We start from the raw sequence: 20198 nt of genomic DNA on the forward strand, positions 1-20198 counted from the left end.
ATAATCCCCTCAATTCCCCTCAAAAATGGATGAAGTGGCTGGAATATAAAGACAATATAACATACATCCATAAACTTTGATGCATACGCAAAAGTGCAATATATTTATCTGTACAATAATCTATTTATTTATATCTGCACCTTATTGCTCTTTTATCCTGCACTACCATGAGCTAATGCAACAAACTTTTGTTCAGGGGCCGTACTTATCAAGCTTCTTAGAGTGCCATTTTACACTTAAGTCCTGAGAATTTGCGAAATTTAGTCCTACTCTCAAACTTAAGAATAAAAGCTTTTTATCAACATTCTTAAGTCTAAGAATCACTCCTACTCTCCACGATATTTAAGAGACCTTCAGAGGTGTCTTAAGTGGTTAGGAGTTGCCAGCAGGGGATGGCACTGAGGCGAGAGAGACGTGCGCCAACATTCAGGGAACGGAACAATGTTTTTTTTTTTTGATGACGAGCAGCTGATCAAACGGTATCGTTTAGACAGAGCGGATATTATTTTTGTCACAGATTTAATACTTTTCGATTCCTTGTTGATTTCTGCATGTGTCTGCAGTGGGCTAGTATATATAGAGCCACCCACACCAGTTTCAAATTAGTTGCCTACTTAATGAATTGGAAAGAAAATGTTATGACAGTAGCGTATGTGTGTGGCCGTGAGGTGAGTGACGTCAGTGAGTGTGTGGGCGAGAGAAGAGAGGGAGTGCCGGCGGGGACTAGTTTGTTTTGTATTATTTTGTAGTTTATTGTCAAAATATACACTCCCATTGTCCACTTAAATATTTCCAAGATATTTCTTTATTCTTAGACAAGGGATTCCCTTCCGTGATTGGTCATTTCTATGGACACAGAAATGACGTCACCTAAAATTGCGTTTACGGCACATAGTAATGTCGTAATTCAGCTCTGAGTGTGACACTTAAGATTCAGTCCTACACTTCGCTGAAAGTGTGAGTAAGACGCTTGATAACTAACTTTTAAGTGCAGCTTTCAGCCAAGAATTTATTTACTCTTAAGTCAACTCTTAGCAGACTTCTTAGGAGTCATTCTAAGAAGCTTGATAAGTACGGCCCCTGGTCTGTACTATAAAGTTCAAATTTGAATGACAATAAAAGGAAGTCTAAGTCTAATTACAGTGGAACCTCAATTAAAAAAAAACTATTAGCAAACTTTTCGATTAACAAACTTTTAGATCGGGCCAAATACGCCTGTGTGCGAACCATGTCTCGTGTGCGAAGGCTTCATTCATTCATTCATTCATTTTGTGTCCCGCTTGCAGGCACAAAGCAGGGCGCAGCATTTTGGGGGAGACGGAGGCCTCTACGTCACTTACTGTGAAGTACATTACTACCGTATTTTTGGAGTATAAGTCGCACCGGAGTATAAGTCGCACCTGCTGAAAATGCATAATAAAGAAGGAAAAAAACATATATAAGTCACATTTTTTGGGGAAATGTATTTGATAAAAGCCAACAGCAAGAATAGACATTTGAAAGGCAATTTAAAATGTCTAAAGAATAGTGAACAACAGGCTGAATAAGTGTACGTTATATGAGGCATAAATAACCAACTGGTATGTTAACGTAACATATTATGGTAAGAGTCATTCAAATAACTATAACATATAGAACATGCTATACGTTTACCAAACAATCTGTCACTCCTAATCGCTAAATCCCATGAAATCTTATACGTCTAGTCTCTTACGTCAATGACATCAATAATATTATTTGATATTTGACGCTAATGTGTTCATCATTTCACACATAAGTCGCTCCTGAGTATAAGTCGCACCCCCGGCCAAACTATGAAAAAAACCTGCCACTTATAGTCCGAAAAATACGGTAATCACTTCTCAGTACTTCAGCATTTTTGTCTTTTCTGTGATTTTTCGCCTTTTGACAAGTTTTTTTCCAGTGTGCTAACTCAATATGAGTCCCAAAAAGACAACAGACCAGCGTGGAAAGAAGGAGGGAATCACAGTGACTATTTACCAAGAGTACATTAATAGCACTCACAAGTATGGAAGAATGGACGTACCACAGCAAGTTTAAATTGTGATGAGATCTGACTTATCTGGGAAAAGATGTCAAAGCTAACTTATTTGAAAGCCTCTTCCAAAGCACACGCACGGCCCCTCGCCCCAATCCCCCCCCGTCTGCTCTTTTCTCCTCAACTCCTGCTTTGCCAATGTTAATGGAAGCGGAGTTTACTTTTTTAAATGTTTGGTATTGGAGCAATATGGTTGTTAATGTTAAGGAAATGTTAAATGATAATAAATGATAAATGGGTTATACTTGTATAGTGCTTTTCTACCTTCAAGGTACTCAAAGCGCTTTGACACTATTTCCACATTCACCCATTCACACACACATTCACACACTGATGGCGGGAGCTGCCATGCAAGGCACTAACCAGCAGCCATCAGGAGCAAGGGTGAAGTGTCTTGCCCAAAGACACAACGGACGTGACTAGGATGGTAGAAGGTGGGGATTGAACCCCAGTAACCAGCAACCCTCCGATTGCTGGCACGACCACTCTACCAACTTCGCCACGCCGTCGTTAAGGAAATGTTGTGATTTCTGATTATTTGTGAGGGCAACAAAGGGACTTGTGTGTGTGTGTGCGTGTTGGCAGAGCAGCACATACAGAGGACAGCAGCTTCTTGTTGTTTTGGCTTGTTAGCTACACCCATTACCTCCTTGTTATGTTTCTTTCATATACAGAACAGTGTAGCACTTTATATTGTGTACAAACCTTCACTAAAATATGGACTTTTGTCGAGGCTGGGAGCCATTATTTATATTTACATTGCTTATATGGAGACATTTTCATCACTATACAAACTTATTAATCAATAAACCCTGTTCAATAACCAATTAAGTTAATAAATCGAGGTTTCACTGTATTGTTATTTCCAATGAAGTTTCCTAGGTGACATATGTTGCTTTCTTTCCTTCTAATTTTCCTGTTAACATCACTTTTTCTAAGATGACTTTTCTGATATGTCCAAGGAATTTGAGCTGCCTCTTTCAAATTCTTTCAATTAGAGATCATTTTTGGTAGTTCTAATACCTTTTAATTACTTTTCTTTTCTGTCCATGATAGGCGGAGCATTTTTCTTAAGAGCCACATTTCAGTTGCCTTTAATTTTTTCAGTTGATTGTTTAAAGTCCAGCATCCACAACCAAAAAGAAAGAGAGACCATACATATGTTTTGAGGACTGAGTTAGGTGTCAACTGAGATGCGTAATAAAACTTTTTCTTTTAAGTATTATTGTGGCAACATGGTTGTTAACTTTTTTGAAAGCACCAAAGGGACTTGTGTGTGTGTGTGTGTGTGTGTGTGTGTGTGTGTGTGTGTGTGTGTGTGTGTGTGTGTGTGTGTGTGTGTGTGTGTGTGTGTGTGTGTGTGTGTGTGTGTGTGTGTGTGTGTGTGCATTTATTTGATCATAGGCTAAATGGCGGACCTGGTATCATCAGTGTCTTCTGCTGCTTCGTCATCTGCGTCCTGCTCCCAGAGTTCTGCAGGGGCGTCATGTGTGTTTTGGGGTTCAGGGGCAGTCAGGTTGGGTTCAACAGGGCCATTACTGTTGTGATGGCAGGAGTCCGTTTGTTCCGATTTGTGCTCGCCTGCAGCAAAATATGATCATGTTTGTTAAAAGATGAGATTAAAACAATTGTGATGACAAGTTTGTGAGTTTATAGACAGACCCAACATACCCCCTATTTGTAATTGATGGTGGCGCCCCACCACAGCAAAATAAAAGCCGCCACACCTTCAAAATTAGGTGTTTTTTATGTGAAAATAAATTAAAGTTATATATTCTATGAATGGATATATATATAACCTATAATATGATCACATTTGACTTGTGATGCACCGAAAATTTGGCCACTGAAAAAAGATCCCTGAAACAGAACTGCTGAACAAGATGTCGTGATGACGTAAGAAATACGCATTCGATTGTCTGGAGCAGAGGCAACATGTCTGCAATGTGGATTTACTTCAATATATCTGAGATGTACCCGCAGACAGCGATCTACAAAATGTGCAATGTGCAAGTATTGGACGACGGCGGCACGCTTTCATGAAGAGAAAGTGTCATCGGGAGCAGCAGCTCTCGCTGTTCATTGTGGAAGTGAAGCTACAGAACTAGAGTCTCTAATGACAAGTACAGTCTACAGAAGTAGAGTCTCTAATGACAAGTACAGTCTACAGAAGTAGAGTCTCTAATGGCAAGTACAGTCTACAGAAGTAGAGTCTCTAATGACAAGTACAGTCTACAGAAGTAGAGTCTCTAATGACAAGTACAGTCTACAGAAGTAGAGTCTCTAATGACAAGTACAGTCTACAGAAGTAGAGTCTCTAATGACAAGTACAGTCTACAGAAGTAGAGTCTCTAATGACAAGTACAGTCTACAGAAGTAGAGTCTCTAATGACAAGTACAGTCTACAGAAGTAGAGTCTCTAATGACAAGTACAGTCTACAGAAGTAGAGTCTCTAATGACAAGTACAGTCTACAGAAGTAGAGTCTCTAATCAGTCTACAGAAGTAGAGTCTCTAATGACAAGTAGTCTCCAATAACACCAGAAATAGATGCTAGATTTGTTGCTAGACGGTTTTGTTTTGTTTTAAGTCACTAAAAGGATTGATGAAGTTTCTCAAAGTACATTGTGCAATGAGCAGCAACACTTGAAAAATAGAGCAAAACGATATAATACAGGCACAAATTTATGTTAATACTAATTAATACTAACACAGATTTTTTTTTAAATGTTTGCCTTTATATAGAAAATATATGCATTATCGCAGATGATGCATAAATGATGTCATATAGACTAGGCCCTCCCCAGCACAACCTGGGGAAACACTGCATTGGTTTGGAGAATGGAGTCCTGTGAGGGGAGAATAACAACATTGTCATGCATGTTCCTGGATCAAGCAGACAAAGCTGCACTTTGCTTCTGCACAGACTATTCCCTCAGCTCAAGCCTCATTTGTGGAGTCTGTCTGACAGACTGCTCTCACAGCTCTCTGACATTTACTTCCAAGACTCTTGGAGGAAGGAGACGCTCCATTTGCTGACCACGACAAAGGATGAAAGACTTCTCATGTGTGTGGAGCAGGGGTCAGCAACCTTTTTGAAAGCAAGAGCTACTTCTTGGGTAGTGATTAATGCGAAGGGCTACCAGTTTGATACACACCTAAATAAATTGCCATAAATAGCCAATTTGCTCAATTTACCTTTAACTCTATGTTGTTATTAATAATTAATGATATTTACACTTAATTGAACGGTTTAAAAAAGGAGAAAACACGAAACAAATGACAATTAAATTTTGAAACATAGTTTATCTTCAATTTCGACTCTTTAAAATTCAAAATTCTACCGAAAAAAAGAAGAGAAAAACTAGCTAATTCGAATCTTTTTGAAAAAATTTAAAAAATAATTCATGGAACATCATTAGTAATTTCTCCTGATTAAGATTAATTTTAGAATTTGGATGACATGTTTTAAATAGGTTAAAATCCAATCTACACTTTGTTAGAATATATAACAAATTGGACCAAGCTATATTTCTAACAAAGACAAATCATTATTTCTTCTAGATTTTCCAGAACAAAAATTTTAAAAGAAATTCAAAAGACTTTGAAATAAGATTTAAATTTGTTTGTACAGATTTTCTAGATTTGCCAGAATAATTTTTTTGAATTTTAATCATAATAAGTTTGAATAAATATTTCACAAATATTCTTCGTCGAAAAAACAGAAGCTAAAATGAATAATTAAATTAAAAGTTATTTATTATTCTTTACAATAAAAAATAAATAAATACTTGAACATTGATTTAAATTGTCAGGAAAGAAGAGGAAGGAATTTAAAAGGTAAAAAGGTATATGTGTTTAAAAATCCTAAAATCATTTTTAAGGTTGTATTTTTTCTCTAAAATTGTCTTTCTGAAAGTTATAAGAAGCAAAGTAAAAAAATTAATGAATTTATTTAAACAAGTGAAGACCAAGTCTTTAAAATATTTTCTTGGATTTTCAAATTCTATTTGAGTTTTGTCTCTCCTAGAATTAAAAATGTCGAGCAAAGCGAGACCAGCTTGCTAGTAAATAAATACAATTAAAAAAATAGAGGCAGCTCACTGGTAAGTGCTGCTATTTGAGCTATTTTTAGAACAGGCCAGCGGGCTACTCATCTGGTCCTTACGGGCTACCTGGTGCCCGCGGGCACCGCGTTGGTGACCCCTGGTGTGGAGGAATAAGGATGGGAATGCACAGTATGGAACTAAAACATATTACTGAGTTGTTTGGTACCTTGTGCATCAATATTCTCCGTCTTCTTCCCGGAATCCTTCTTTAAAATTCTTTTCAACTGCAAAACACAACACGCACAAATATTAGGTTAAATATGTTGTGGGGCCTCATGTATTAAAACCTAGCAAATTTGAGATGTATCTAGAGTGAACTGAGCATGGAAATGTGCCCTGCCTGGGACACACACACATTTCTACAGGCTGTAGAAACCACAGAGGTGCTCCTTTGGGCTTTGCCAACATTTGACTTCAACAGTGTAAAAAAGATTGAGGCAAGGACACAAAATTCACTTTTTCGCCGATGCATTTAAAGCTTCATATTCATATTTGTCAGGACGTTTATTCATTTATCTGGGCCATCATTTTGCCACCTATTGCTGCCACAATGTGTTCCTGGGACTGCAGCACCAGCAGCTGCAGCCGGGCGTTGCAGGAACTTTGCAGCACATGAATGGCTGCTACAGCAAGAAGCTCTCCTGTGTTCTGATAATTAATTGAGGAGTCAAACCAGAGTTACTTCTCACCAAATAAAAGACAGTTTATACTTGAAACTGTCATTTGGCTGTGAGCAGGCTACTGTATGAACACATTTTGGTGGTAATTAGGGATGATGTTTGATAAGAAATTATCGAGTTCGAGCCTATTATGGAATCCTCTTATTGAACCGATTCCTTATCGATTCTCTTATGGAGTCCAGATAGGTTGTTGTATATGGAAAAAAACACACAATATTTGGTTTAACAAAAGCTCACTTTTATTGTATAAGAAAACAATTTAATCTAATAAATAAATAAATATTGACTTTTACCCCCCTAAAAAAATAAAATAAAATAAATAAATATTGACTGTTGTTACCCAAAGTATATTAAGTGTGATTTTTCATAAAAACAAATAACAAAAGCTCACTTTTATTATATAAGAAAACAATTTAATCTAATAAATAAATAAATATTGACTTTTACCCCCCTAAAAAAATAAAATAAAATAAATAAATATTGACTGTTGTTACCCAAAGTATATTAAGTGGGATTTTTCAGAGAAACAAATATATACAGTAACACAAAAACAAGCTGTCTCTGTGATCACTATAGGTGTATAAATAATAATAGTGTTAAATAAAATCAGTCCCTTGGGCACAAAACTGGAAATAATACAGCTCTCCAACAAGTGCACTTCTGCTGCTATTTGACATAACTGTTTGTTATGATGCTTTGACATTTTTGCACTTTCTTTATTGAAAGAAAATTCTATGAAGAGAAAAGTTGTTTGCAAATGTGGTTACAATGCTAAAAAATGACAAGTTAAAGCTAAAAAAAAGAAATACATAACATTATTTCTTTATAGGGGGAAAGATGTTATGAGCTAGGGAATATAACAACTACACTACCCAGCATGCAACGGGAGTGACGAGCATGCGCGGTAGCCCTGAAAAGTGTTGCATGTCGTCACCCGGCAGCTAAGAATGAGGTTATGAGCACGCTGTGAAAGTAAACGTCAAGAAGTCAGCCAACACGCCTCGTCTGCATTATTTATAATTAGACAGACAACACATCTACAGTGTGATTTTGTAACGTTTATAAGGAAAGAGTTAAAAAAGAGAGATATATTGTATATGTATGTGCTGCAGTGTTGTATATATATGTATGTGCTGCAGTGTTGTATATATATGTATGTGCTGCAGTGTTGTATATATATGTATGTGCTGCAGTGTTGTATATATATGTATGTGCTGCAGTGTTGTATATATATGTATGTGCTGCAGTGTTGTATATATATGTATGTGCTGCAGTGTTGTATATATATGTATGTGCTGCAGTGTTGTATATATATGTATGTGCTGCAGTGTTGTATATATATGTATGTGCTGCAGTGTTGTATATATATGTATGTGCTGCAGTGTTGTATATATATGTATGTGCTGCAGTGTTGTATATATATGTATGTGCTGCAGTGTTGTATATATATGTATGTGCTGCAGTGTTGTATATATATGTATGTGCTGCGGTTGCTTTAAGAAGGTTGCGACAGCTGCCGTAAAGGAGGTGCGTTGCTAGCCTGGTTGCTATGTTTCTGCTTCGTCGTAAAAGTGTTCGTGTATTTTTACCCTGCTCAAATCTCTCAGTAAAGTTATTCATTGGATTATAGCTTTTGTTTTGAACTTTATTACACCTTGGAGCGCTTTTTCCCGTCCATTTTTTTCCTGCTTTCGCTATCTGCGCCTAATGACTGAGCTACGTGACGTCATTTCTTGTGATGTCCCACGGAGCATTTCTGGTCGGGACGGGATTTGAATAAAGAACCAACTCTTTTTATTTACTATAGTGGTCTCGATAACGGGTACCGGTTCTCAAAAAGGGATTCGAGTCCGAGGACTCGGTTCTTTTCTTATCGAACAACTGGGAAAACCGGTTTCGAGTATCATCCCTAGTGGTAATTGAGTCACCCACCTTTTCTCAAGTATTACGTATCATTGCAGCAACTATCTTTTTTTAAAAAGGATGAGCACTACTTTATCTCAGGTCTTCTCGCCTGTTTTGGCCCTGCATCCATCTTCTTCTTCACCTCCTTCCTGATGTCCGACCATTTTTACTTTGTATTTCAGCCTGTGTGCGGTTCTCGGAGCCTGCAGCCTCGACAGGCTCACACACTTTATTCCATTCAACCCTCTCTCGCTGCCTTGAAAAGCCATAAAGAAGCACCGCCAACTAACTGATTGGGCAGATAGTGTAATGTCAGGCACGTGGCTAATTTCAATAGGATTTGCATTTTTATAAGGGGGCGTGTCCAGCCACCCAAACATGTGCCGTTGATTGGGATGTAAAAAGAAATGTGCTTGTATTAGTGCGTGTGCACACATCTGATTTTGTGTGTTCTCTGGATTTGAGCGTAGGCCAATTTTTAGTAGGAAATCCACACAACTGTTAATACATGAGCTTCAAGCTGGATAACAAGTCATTCCTGTAATCTACACCTTTCTGACCACGGGATCCTCCGAGAGGACATGGGCCCCTTCAGGCCCTTCAAATGAGATGCGTGTGGCGTCCCCCTTGGCAGGGAAGACGTAAAGTGCCCTCTCTCCAAGCTGCCTCTGGGTGTGGTCGTAGTAGCCAAGGCGCCTTACCCTAAAGGCAGTAAGGAGAACAACACTTTAGTTTCAACTACTGAACTGAGCCACATATAAGACAACACTTGTGTTGGGGGAAAAAGGAAGCCAAAGAAAAACTAGTTTCTATAAAAATACTTGACAGTTTGATGACTTAGCTTCATGGAGTACCATCATCTTAGAATCAGTACCAGAACTCCTTCTCTGTTTGCCAACTCGCCAAACTTTTGTTTCTCTCTCGAGGTCAGTGTCGTGTGTGAGGGACAGGAAGAAAAGCTCTGACTCTAATCTATGCCATGACTATAACACTACTAAATCGTGTGCATGCGTTTGTGCGTTTGTTCTCAGAGTGCCGAGAGAGATGACTCAAATACAAACTACAAAAGCAGTGAAGTTGTGTAAATGGTAAATAAAAAGAGAATACAACAAATCCTTTTCAACTTATATTCAATTGAATAGACTGCAAAGACAAGATATTTCATGTTCACACTGAGAAACTTTGTTTTTTTTTGCAAATATTAGCTCATTTGGAATGTGATGCCTGCAACATGTTTCCAAAAAGCTGGCACAAGTGGCAAAAAAGAGTGATAAAGTTGAGGAATGCTCATCAAAGACTTATTTGGAACATCCCACAGGTGAACAGGCTAATTGGGAACAGGTGGGTGCCATGATTGGGTATAAAAGTAGATTCCATGAAATGCTCAGTCATTCACAAACAAGGACGGGGCGAGGGTCACCACTTTGTCAACAAATGCCTGAGCAAATTGTTGAACAACAACATTTCTCAACAAGGAATTTAGGGATTTCACCATCTACGCTCCGTAATATCATCAAAAGGTTCAGAGAATGTGGAGAAATCACTGCACGTAAGCCATGATATTACACACCTTGGATCCCACAGGCGGTACTGCATCAAAAAGCCACATCAGTGTGTAAAGGATATCACCACATGGGCTCAGGAACACTTCAGAAAACCACTGTCAGTAACTACAGTTGGTCGCTACATCTGTAAGTGCAAGTTAAAACTCTACTATGCAAAGCCAAAGCCATTTATCAACAACACCCAGAAACGGTGCCGGCTTTGCTGGGCCCGAGCTCATCTAAGATGGACTGATGCAAAGTGGAAAAGTCTTCTGTGGTCTAACGAGTCCACATTTCAAATTGTTTTTGGAAACTGTGGACGTCGTGTCCTCCGGATAAAGAGGAAAAGAACCATCCGGATTGTTCTAGGGTGAAAGTGTAAAAGGCAGCATGTGTGATGGTATGGGGGTGTATTAGTGGTCAAGACATGTTCTAGGGTGAAAGTGTAAAAGGCAGCATGTGTGATGGTATGGGGGTGTATTAGTGGCCAAGACATGGGTAACTTACACATTTGTGAAGGCACCATTAATGCTGAAAGGTACATACAGCTTTTGGAGCAACATATGTTGTTACCATGGACGCCCCTGCTTATTTCAGCAAGACGATGCCAAGCCAAGTGTTACAACAGCGTGACTTCATAGTAAAAGAGTGTGGGTACTAGACTGGCCTGCCTGTAGTCCAGACATTGAAAATGTGTGCAGGCTAAAATATGACAAGGGAGACTGTTGAACAACTTAAGCTGTACATCAAGCAAGAATGGGAAAGAATTCCACGTCAAAAATGTGTCTCCTCACTTCCCAAACCTTTACTGAGTGTTGTTAAAAGGAAAGGCCATGCAACACACTGGTAAAAATGCCTTTTTTGCAATGTGTTGCTGCCATTACATTCATGATTATTTGCAAAAAATAAATGAAGTTCCTCAGTGTGAACATGAAATATCTTGTCTTTGCAGTCTATTCAATTGAATATAAGTTAAAAAGGATTTCTTGTATTCTCTTTTTATTTACCATTTACACAACGTGACAACTTCACTGCTTTTGGACAATAGAGGAAAAGAGAGCCAAGGGCCTAAAAGATTAAAGACATTGATATATTACTGGATTACTAAAATAATCCATAGTAAAAAATAGATCAGGAAATGCAAATGCATGTAAATTATTGTCAGGTGAATATGTAATATATGCTATATTACACATGGCTGTGAAGTGAAAGAGGACGTCAACAAACCTGCAAAGATTCTCCTGGGTGATGGTGCCAGGGGGAGGATAGATGCTGTCAGAGCCTTTTGGGGAGTAGCTTTTAGTGATCCACGTCACCTTCAGCTCCTCCACCTTTACCTGAACAAGTTGCCAGCAAAAAAATAATTGACAATCCCAAATGGACGTGCACAACTTTGGTGGCAAACAAGTCTACAATCAGCATGACGTGGATGGTGTTTTTATGCAGGTTGTAGGGCTGGGCGATATGGCTGGAACTGGATCTGGCTTGCATTGATGGATAATTATTCATATTTCTAATGACCTCACCTTAAGTAAGGACCAGGAGAGAAATATATTAAATGTAAACATTTTTATTTCAAATGTAACCTTCCTGATTACAATCCCCTTAGCTATCAGGGCTGAGAGGAGTAAATGTCAACACAAGCATGGAAAACACTCAACCAAAATATAAAATGTCATTCAACACTTAACCTAACTAAATTATGTATGAAATGCTTAATAAAAGGTAACAAAATAGTGCCCAGAGGGAAAATGTAAACAGAGACACCTGAAAAGACTATTTTCTGCAGGTTTAGTGGCAGCTGTGCGAGGGTGGATGAGGTAATGTGCTATTACTGATTAAGAGGTGATGTGCTATTACTGATTAAGAGGTGATGTGCTATTACTGATTAAGAGGTGATGTGCTATTACTGATTAAGAGGTGATGTGCTATTACTGATTAAGAGGTGATGTGCTATTACTGATTAAGAGGTGATGTGCTATTACTGATTAAGAGGTGATGTGCTATTACTGATTAAGAGGTGATGTGGTATTACTGATTAAGAGGTGATGTGCTATTACTGATTAAGAGGTGATGTGCTATTACTGATTAAGAGGTGATGTGGTATTACTGATTAAGAGGTGATGTGCTATTACTGATTAAGAGGTGATGTGCTATTACTGATTAAGAGGTGATGTGCTATTACTGATTAAGAGGTGATGTGCTATTACTGATTAAGAGGTGATGTGCTATTACTGATTAAGAGGTGATGTGCTATTACTGATTAAGAGGTGATGTGCTATTACTGATTAAGAGGTGATGTGGTATTACTGATTAAGAGGTGATGTGCTATTACTGATTAAGAGGTGATGTGCTATTACTGATTAAGAGGTGATGTGCTATTACTGATTAAGAGGTGATGTGCTATTACTGATTAAGAGGTGATGTGCTATTACTGATTAAGAGCACCTTGGTCTGACTGCGGTCCGTTTAAAAAAATCAAAACAAACTGCCATAATGTCAGTTGACTTTTCCTGTTTGATAGACAATTTCTTCGCTCTCTGCCATTTTTAGTTTCTCTTCTCACTTCATGCAGAGAATCAACTGCGGGACAACAAGCTGGCGCAAGCAAACTTGATAACTGATACTGTTACCTGATCAGTGATCACTTGGTGCATTGCTCGGTTCCCGAGTGCCTTTGGTCATGCAAGCAACCTCGTTTCCACTTCCTGTTCATTCCGAAGAAGGAAAAAAAAAAGTGTATATATATATATATGTATATATATATATATTAGGGATGTCCGATAATGGCTTTTTGCCGATATCCGATATGCCGATATTGTCCAACTCTTTAATTACCGATACCAATATCAACCGATACCGATATCAACCGATATATACAGTCATGGAATTAACACATTATTATGCCTAATTTGGACAACCAGGTATGGTGAAGATAAGGTACTTTTTAAAAAAATGAATCAAATAAAATAAGATAAATAAATTTAAAACATTTTCTTGAATAAAAAAGAAAGTAAAACAATATAAAAACAGTTACATAGAAACTAGTAATTAATGAACATTTGTAAAAAATTAACTGTTAAAGGTTAGTATTATTAGTGGAGCAGCAGCACGCACAATCATGTGTGCTTACGGACTGTATCCCTTGCAGACTGTATTGATATATATTGATATATAATGTAGGAAGCAGAATATTAATAACAGAAAGAAACAACCCTTTTGTGTGAATGAGTGTAAATGGGGGGAAGGAGGTTTTTTGGCTTGGTGCACTAATTGTAAGTGTATCTTGTGTTTTTTATGTGGATTTAATTAAATAAAAAAAATAAAATAAAAAAAGATACTGATAATAAAAAAACTGATACCGATAATTTCCGATATTACATTTTAACGCATTTATCGGCCGATAATATCGGCAGACCGATATTATCGGACATCTCTAATATATATATATATATATATATATATATATATATATATATATATATATACACACACTACCGTTCAAAAGTTTGGGGTCACATGTAAATGTCCTTATTTTTGAAGGAAAAGCACTGTACTTTTCAATGAAGATAACTTTAAACTAGTCTTAACTTGAAAGAAATACACTCTATACATTGCTAATGTGGTAAATGACTATTCTAGCTGCAAATGTCTGCTTTTTGGTGCAATATCTACATAGGTGCATAGAGGCCCATTTCCAGCAACTATCACTCCAGTGTTCTAATGGTACAATGTGTTTGCTCATTGGCTCAGAAGGCTAATTAGAAAACCCTTGTGCAATCATGTTCACACATCTGAAAACTGTTTAGCTCGTTACAGAAGCTACAAAACTGACCTTCCTTTGAGCAGATTGAGTTTCTGGAGCATCACATTTGTGGGGTCAATTAAACGCTCAAAATGGCCAGAAAAAGAGAACTTTCATCTGAAACGCGACAGTCTATTCTTGTTCTTAGAAATGAAGGCTATTCCACAAAATTGTTTGGGTGACCCCAAACTATATAGAACGTTTGATTGAACAACACATTTTGTATTGATATTGATTCCATGTGTGTTGTGATACATATTGCTATTGTTTTATCGCCCAGCCCTATCAGGCACTGTACAATGTTTGTGTCTGTAAGAAAAGACAGTAGGCCTAAAGAGAATCCTCACTGTACCTCTTCCACCACCGCCCTGAACTTGCACTTCCTGCTAAGGACAGGTTTGACACCAGACAGCCACTGGACATTAGAGAATAATTTAGCAGGACCTATCAAGACCTGGCCCGGGTAGAAGCCGTACGCCTCATCAAAGAATAGACCCTGCGAAAATAACAAAGAATGTTTGAGCAGGGATTCAAAAGTCACCAACCCAAACAGCAAATGAGGAACTTCACAAACCGAATCGCTGATATGAGGACTGACGTCGTACAGCATGGCGCCATCCTCCACGCTCATGGAACACCTGGAAGGTGAAGGAGCATCAGCTGACAAGTCATCCACACAAGGACACACAACAACTCCACCTGGCTCCATTGGAGAGCTTGAGGATGATGTGATTGGTCAGGTCGTACACTTTCCCCAGCCAGAAGTCGTAGGCTATGTAGTCGCCGTACATGAAGGACTGCAGAGAACAGACTTCATCAAACTTGGAAAGTGTTCAACAAATCATTGAGTGATACAAAAGAAGAATCCTTACCCAGATGTGCTGCAGCTCTTTGCTATTGACAGGATACAAGACACAGTTTGTCCCCACCAGCTTCACGGCACACTGGATGTCAGTGTCGGTCACGATGCCACACTGGTTGTCCTGCAGTCAAACCAAGCACAAGGTCATCCACTCCAGTACTTTGGGGAAACAAAGTGAGTGCCGCTCTTACGTTCCAATTATTCCGCCGAACAATATCTCGAATCACGATGGATCGGTCTTCAAGTTTCAGCTGTTGGAAAAGAGAGAATAAAAAGAAGAGAAATATTTTGTAGGGATGTTCCAATCAGGGTTTTATGCTGCCGAGTCTGAGATTGATCATCCATGAGTAGTGTTTGGAATAGAACAACGTCGTTACTAATGTGTTGCCGACGCCTTTGACGTAACGTGGCACGCTACTTTTGATGTATCTGTCAGGGCTTGGTAAAAGGATTGGACTCAGATGCAGAGTAGGGAACTTGACAGGCTTTTATTTTGGCAGCTTCCTTTCACCTCCAAAGTCAAGGAATACAATACTATAATTAACCAAAAAACTACTCGATGAAAAAGGTTCCAAAAAATAGGAACAACTGAAAATCACTCCGAACGGAGGAAAACACAAAACCAAAGACGAACTAATAATTGGCGCAGTAAATGCTATAAAATGTATAAACAAAATACGCTCCAACGGGAGGAATAAACAACAGCTATGAACAATTCTACACTATCTTATTTAATAAAGTTTAACAAAAATAGTCACTCAAAAATTGAGGAATTTAACTAATAACTTACCAATAACTTGGAGGAAAAAGGAAAACTCAAAATAGCCACGAAGGGATTCAAGAACATGGAACATAGACTGGATACAAGGCAAGGCATGGACATGGACGTAGACGCTGGAAAGTACCAATGAACAAAACAATCTGGCACAGAACAAAGGAAGGAGTGGGCTTATAAGACACATGAGGGTAATAGGGAGGGAACAGGTGGAAACAATCAGGGAACAGGGATGACGTCAGACTGATGACACAAAAGGAAGGGCAAGTGACCTGAAACGAGAGGAGAGTTACTTTTCAAAATAAAACATGAAAATCACAAGACAGAAAAAAACCAAGACAAGACATCCCTCACCACGGTGTGACAGTATCGACATGACGGCGTCAGAAGCACAATAAGTTCAATGCAGGAAAGATGTTTTTACTAGTGAAAGCAACAACCAGCAAGTGAACTCGACATCAAATAGGAGGAGGCAACATCACACAGCAAACACTCACACACTATTACAACTACCAGGGAATAACCAACAACTAATCAAGGATTAAAGTGACATCAATGTTCCCTCTAATAGTTCATGTGTGTGAGCAAAGGCAAAAAGTCTGTGAGCATTGAGTGGAGGCCATGTGAGCGACATCACACGTGCACACTGTGGCTACACCAGCAGCACATTGAGTGGAGGCCATGTGAGCACCATCACACGTGCACACTGTGGCTACACCAGCAGCACATTGAGTGGAGGCCATGTGAGCACCATCACACGTGCACACTGTGGCTACACCAGCAGCACATTGAGTGGAGGCCATGTGAGCAACATCACACGTGCACACTGTGGCTACACCAGCAGCACATTGAGTGGAGGCCATGTGAGCGACATCACACGTGCACACTGTGGCTACACCAGCAGCACATTGAGTGGAGGCCATGTGAGCGACATCACACGTGCACACTGTGGCTACACCAGCAGCACATTGAGTGGAGGCCATGTGAGCGACATCACACGTGCACACTGTGGCTACACCAGCAGCACATTGAGTGGAGGCCATGTGAGCGACATCACACGTGCACACTGTGGCTACACCAGCAGCACATTGAGTGGAGGCCATGTGAGCACCATCACACGTGCACACTGTGGCTACACCAGCAGCACATTGAGTGGAGGCCATGTGAGCAACATCACACGTGCACACTGTGGCTACACCAGCAGCACATTGAGTGGAGGCCATGTGAGCGACATCACACGTGCACACTGTGGCTACACCAGCAGCACATTGAGTGGAGGCCATGTGAGCGACATCACACGTGCACACTGTGGCTACACCAGCAGCACATTGAGTGGAGGCCATGTGAGCGACATCACACGTGCACACTGTGGCTACACCAGCAGCACATTGAGTGGAGGCCATGTGAGCGCCATCACACGTGCACACTGTGGCTACACCAGCAGCACATTGAGTGGAGGCCATGTGAGCGACATCACACGTGCACACTGTGGCTACACCAGCAGCACATTGAGTGGAGGCCATGTGAGCGACATCACACGTGCACACTGTGGCTACACCAGCAGCACATTGAGTGGAGGCCATGTGAGCGACATCACACGTGCACACTGTGGCTACACCAGCAGCACATTGAGTGGAGGCCATGTGAGCGACATCACACGTGCACACTGTGGCTACCCCAGCAGCACATTGAGTGGAGGCCATGTGAGCAACATCACACGTGCACACTGTGGCTACACCAGCAGCACATTGAGTGGAGGCCATGTGAGCGACATCACACGTGCACACTGTGGCTACACCAGCAGCACATTGAGTGGAGGCCATGTGAGCGACATCACACGTGCACACTGTGGCTACACCAGCAGCACATTGAGTGGAGGCCATGTGAGCGACATCACACGTGCACACTGTGGCTACCCCAGCAGCACATTGAGTGGAGGCCATGTGAGCGACATCACACGTGCACACTGTGGCTACCCCAGCAGCACATTGAGTGGAGGCCATGTGAGCGACATCACACGTGCACACTGTGGCTACACCAGCAGCACATTGAGTGGAGGCCATGTGAGCGACATCACACGTGCACACTGTGGCTACACCAGCAGCACATTGAGTGGAGGCCATGTGAGCGACATCACACGTGCACACTGTGGCTACACCAGCAGCACATTGAGTGGAGGCCATGTGAGCGACATCACACGTGCACACTGTGGCTACACCAGCAGCACATTGAGTGGAGGCCATGTGAGCGACATCACACGTGCACACTGTGGCTACACCCGCAGCACACCTGGCCCAAACCTCACTAAATAACAACTTACATCTGCATCCATTCATACCGCTTGTCCCTTTCGGGGTCGCTGGAGCCTATCTCAGCTGCATTGGGGCGGAAGGCGGGGTACACCCTGGACAAGTCGCCACCTCATGGCAGGGCCAACACAGATAGACAGACAACATTCTCTTATTATTATAATCAAATGACAGCAGTCATTTCCATTTGTAATAGAAGTGTTTATGCCCACAATAACAACAAATATTGTTGTTTATGAAGTGTGTACTTGTATAGTTTGTCTGGGTGGAGGTCCTGCTTTGGAAATAATTTGTAGCCCTTTCAGACATTGCATTTAGTTGCCATTCAAACATCCACATGTAGCACAATGAGATGTAAGCAGGGGATCATGTGTACATTCCTGCAACTTCCTGTTTGTACAACATATATTTGTATTAGTATTTATTTAATATACTAACAGCATTTCATAATTAATATTTATAAATGAAGATTCCTAATAAACGACACTAGAATAAGCACACATTTGATTGGTAAATCATAAGAGTAACGACCTGGAATGACACTTTATGTGTGGTGTTGGAGTTGTCCCACTTTTTGTGTGTCTGTAAACGCATCACTGGCTAAGTGCCATATGTGCATGTGTTGGCGCAAGTGAGAAAGAGCGAGCGGGTGCTGTTGATATAACAAAGTTGCTTTTGGTCTGGTTTGTACTGCAGAAAATGACCACTTTTGCTAGATATCTTTTTTTTTGACTAATGTTTTGGTGATGTGTTTATGGCCGACAATAAAGACTTTTGCTCAGTAAAGTGATGGATGGAATTCATGTCCTCAAAGCGTCTCCACAGACGTTACAATATTTGAACAATGATGACAAAAACTGTTTTCTCTGTCGTGTCCGTGTGTCGAAAATTGCTATGCGCTTATTTTTTTATTTGATTTTGTGCGCGGCATAGATTTGCCGTGCGCGGAGGACGCTTGAGCAGTGTGCAATTGCACAGGCGCGCACTTTAGAGGGAACGTTGCTTGCAACCCTACAATACCCCGTTTGTCAACAAGGAGACAAGACAGCCACCAAAGCACATCCAATCTCTTTATACCTTTTTTCACAATCCAGTGATAAAAATTCAACAGAGCTGCTATCCGGGGAGTGCTAACAAACACACCTGAGCTAATGCTGCTCTGTCTGTCTCTTGCGGTCGTCACGTCACCTAGCAACAGGCACTGCCTTTTAAAAAGGCACACACTCACGCGCTCTGCTTTCATGAAACGTCTTTCAAATGCATTTTTTTAACGTAATGAAATAATTACTTCGAGTAATTAGTTTAATTTATTAAAGAGTAATTCCCTTAGTAATTCAGTTACTTTTTGGGGGAAGTAATGAGTAACTATCATTAGTTACTTTTAAAAAGTAATCAATGTGATTTCCCACTACAATGGGCATGAACCCTCCTTGACCAGGCACACCCTCCTTGTGTTGTTATATAAATAGTTGTGGTTTTGGGAGCAGCTACTAGACTAGATCTGAACAATTTAAGCATGAACTGATGGAGCCTACTAGGATGAAAGGAGAAACGTCTGGGACTAACCACTCAGTCCACTTGCCATGGATTGAATGCCCTGAGACTACAATGACCTGGATGAATGAGAACATACATGAACATTACCTGCATGGTTTGACACCTCTTCCTGGTCTTTATTTACATTTGACAATGCATACAAAGAAGAAAGACATATGTATTCTAGTCTCACATAAGGATTGGGAATTATAGGCCACATTGCCCAAAAAGTGTAGTCCGCTCTAAAAAGCACTAATCAGCAATGGTGATCACATAAGTTGTTTACAAAAATAGGCCAATGCTGTTTGGTGGTCAATCCATCTGCACGTCCCTAGCTTCTAGTTCTACTTCTATTCTACTTCTAGCTTCTAGTGTCCTCTCATCGCCAATATTTTGAAAAACTCACAGATTTGATCAAAAAGGTGTCTACATTGAATATAGGGAGGCACACCTTCTTAAAATAATCCCACATGCAAGTAAGAATCATCACATGCACACCACTATTGTGTCTGCGGTGCATGGTAAAGTAAGCATTACTTCCACTGGTGCTATGGCTGGCTGTGTGGACAAGTGGTAGTGTGTGAAAGAAGGTTGGACAAGTGGTAGTGTGTGAAA

General features: G+C 40.1%; 1 protein-coding gene across 3 annotated transcripts in view; it reads right to left on the reverse strand.

Moving 5' to 3' along the window:
* ube2o (ubiquitin-conjugating enzyme E2O) overlaps nucleotides 1–20198 on the reverse strand; it is a 64839-nt gene that overhangs the window by 21587 nt on the left and 23054 nt on the right. For all 3 annotated transcript variants that reach the window (XM_062033152.1, XM_062033150.1, XM_062033151.1), the window contains exons 2-10: nucleotides 15155–15214; nucleotides 14974–15084; nucleotides 14801–14898; nucleotides 14676–14739; nucleotides 14454–14597; nucleotides 11524–11633; nucleotides 9304–9454; nucleotides 6334–6391; nucleotides 3478–3640 (exon numbers count right to left, since the gene is read on the reverse strand). In XM_062033152.1, coding sequence (XP_061889136.1) covers nucleotides 3478–3640; nucleotides 6334–6391; nucleotides 9304–9454; nucleotides 11524–11633; nucleotides 14454–14597; nucleotides 14676–14739; nucleotides 14801–14898; nucleotides 14974–15084; nucleotides 15155–15214 — 959 coding nt within the window. The remainder of the gene's footprint in view (nucleotides 1–3477; nucleotides 3641–6333; nucleotides 6392–9303; nucleotides 9455–11523; nucleotides 11634–14453; nucleotides 14598–14675; nucleotides 14740–14800; nucleotides 14899–14973; nucleotides 15085–15154; nucleotides 15215–20198) is intronic.

This window comes from Entelurus aequoreus, linkage group LG22, assembly GCF_033978785.1.
Source record: "Entelurus aequoreus isolate RoL-2023_Sb linkage group LG22, RoL_Eaeq_v1.1, whole genome shotgun sequence".
NCBI classification, from domain to species: domain Eukaryota; kingdom Metazoa; phylum Chordata; class Actinopteri; order Syngnathiformes; family Syngnathidae; genus Entelurus; species Entelurus aequoreus.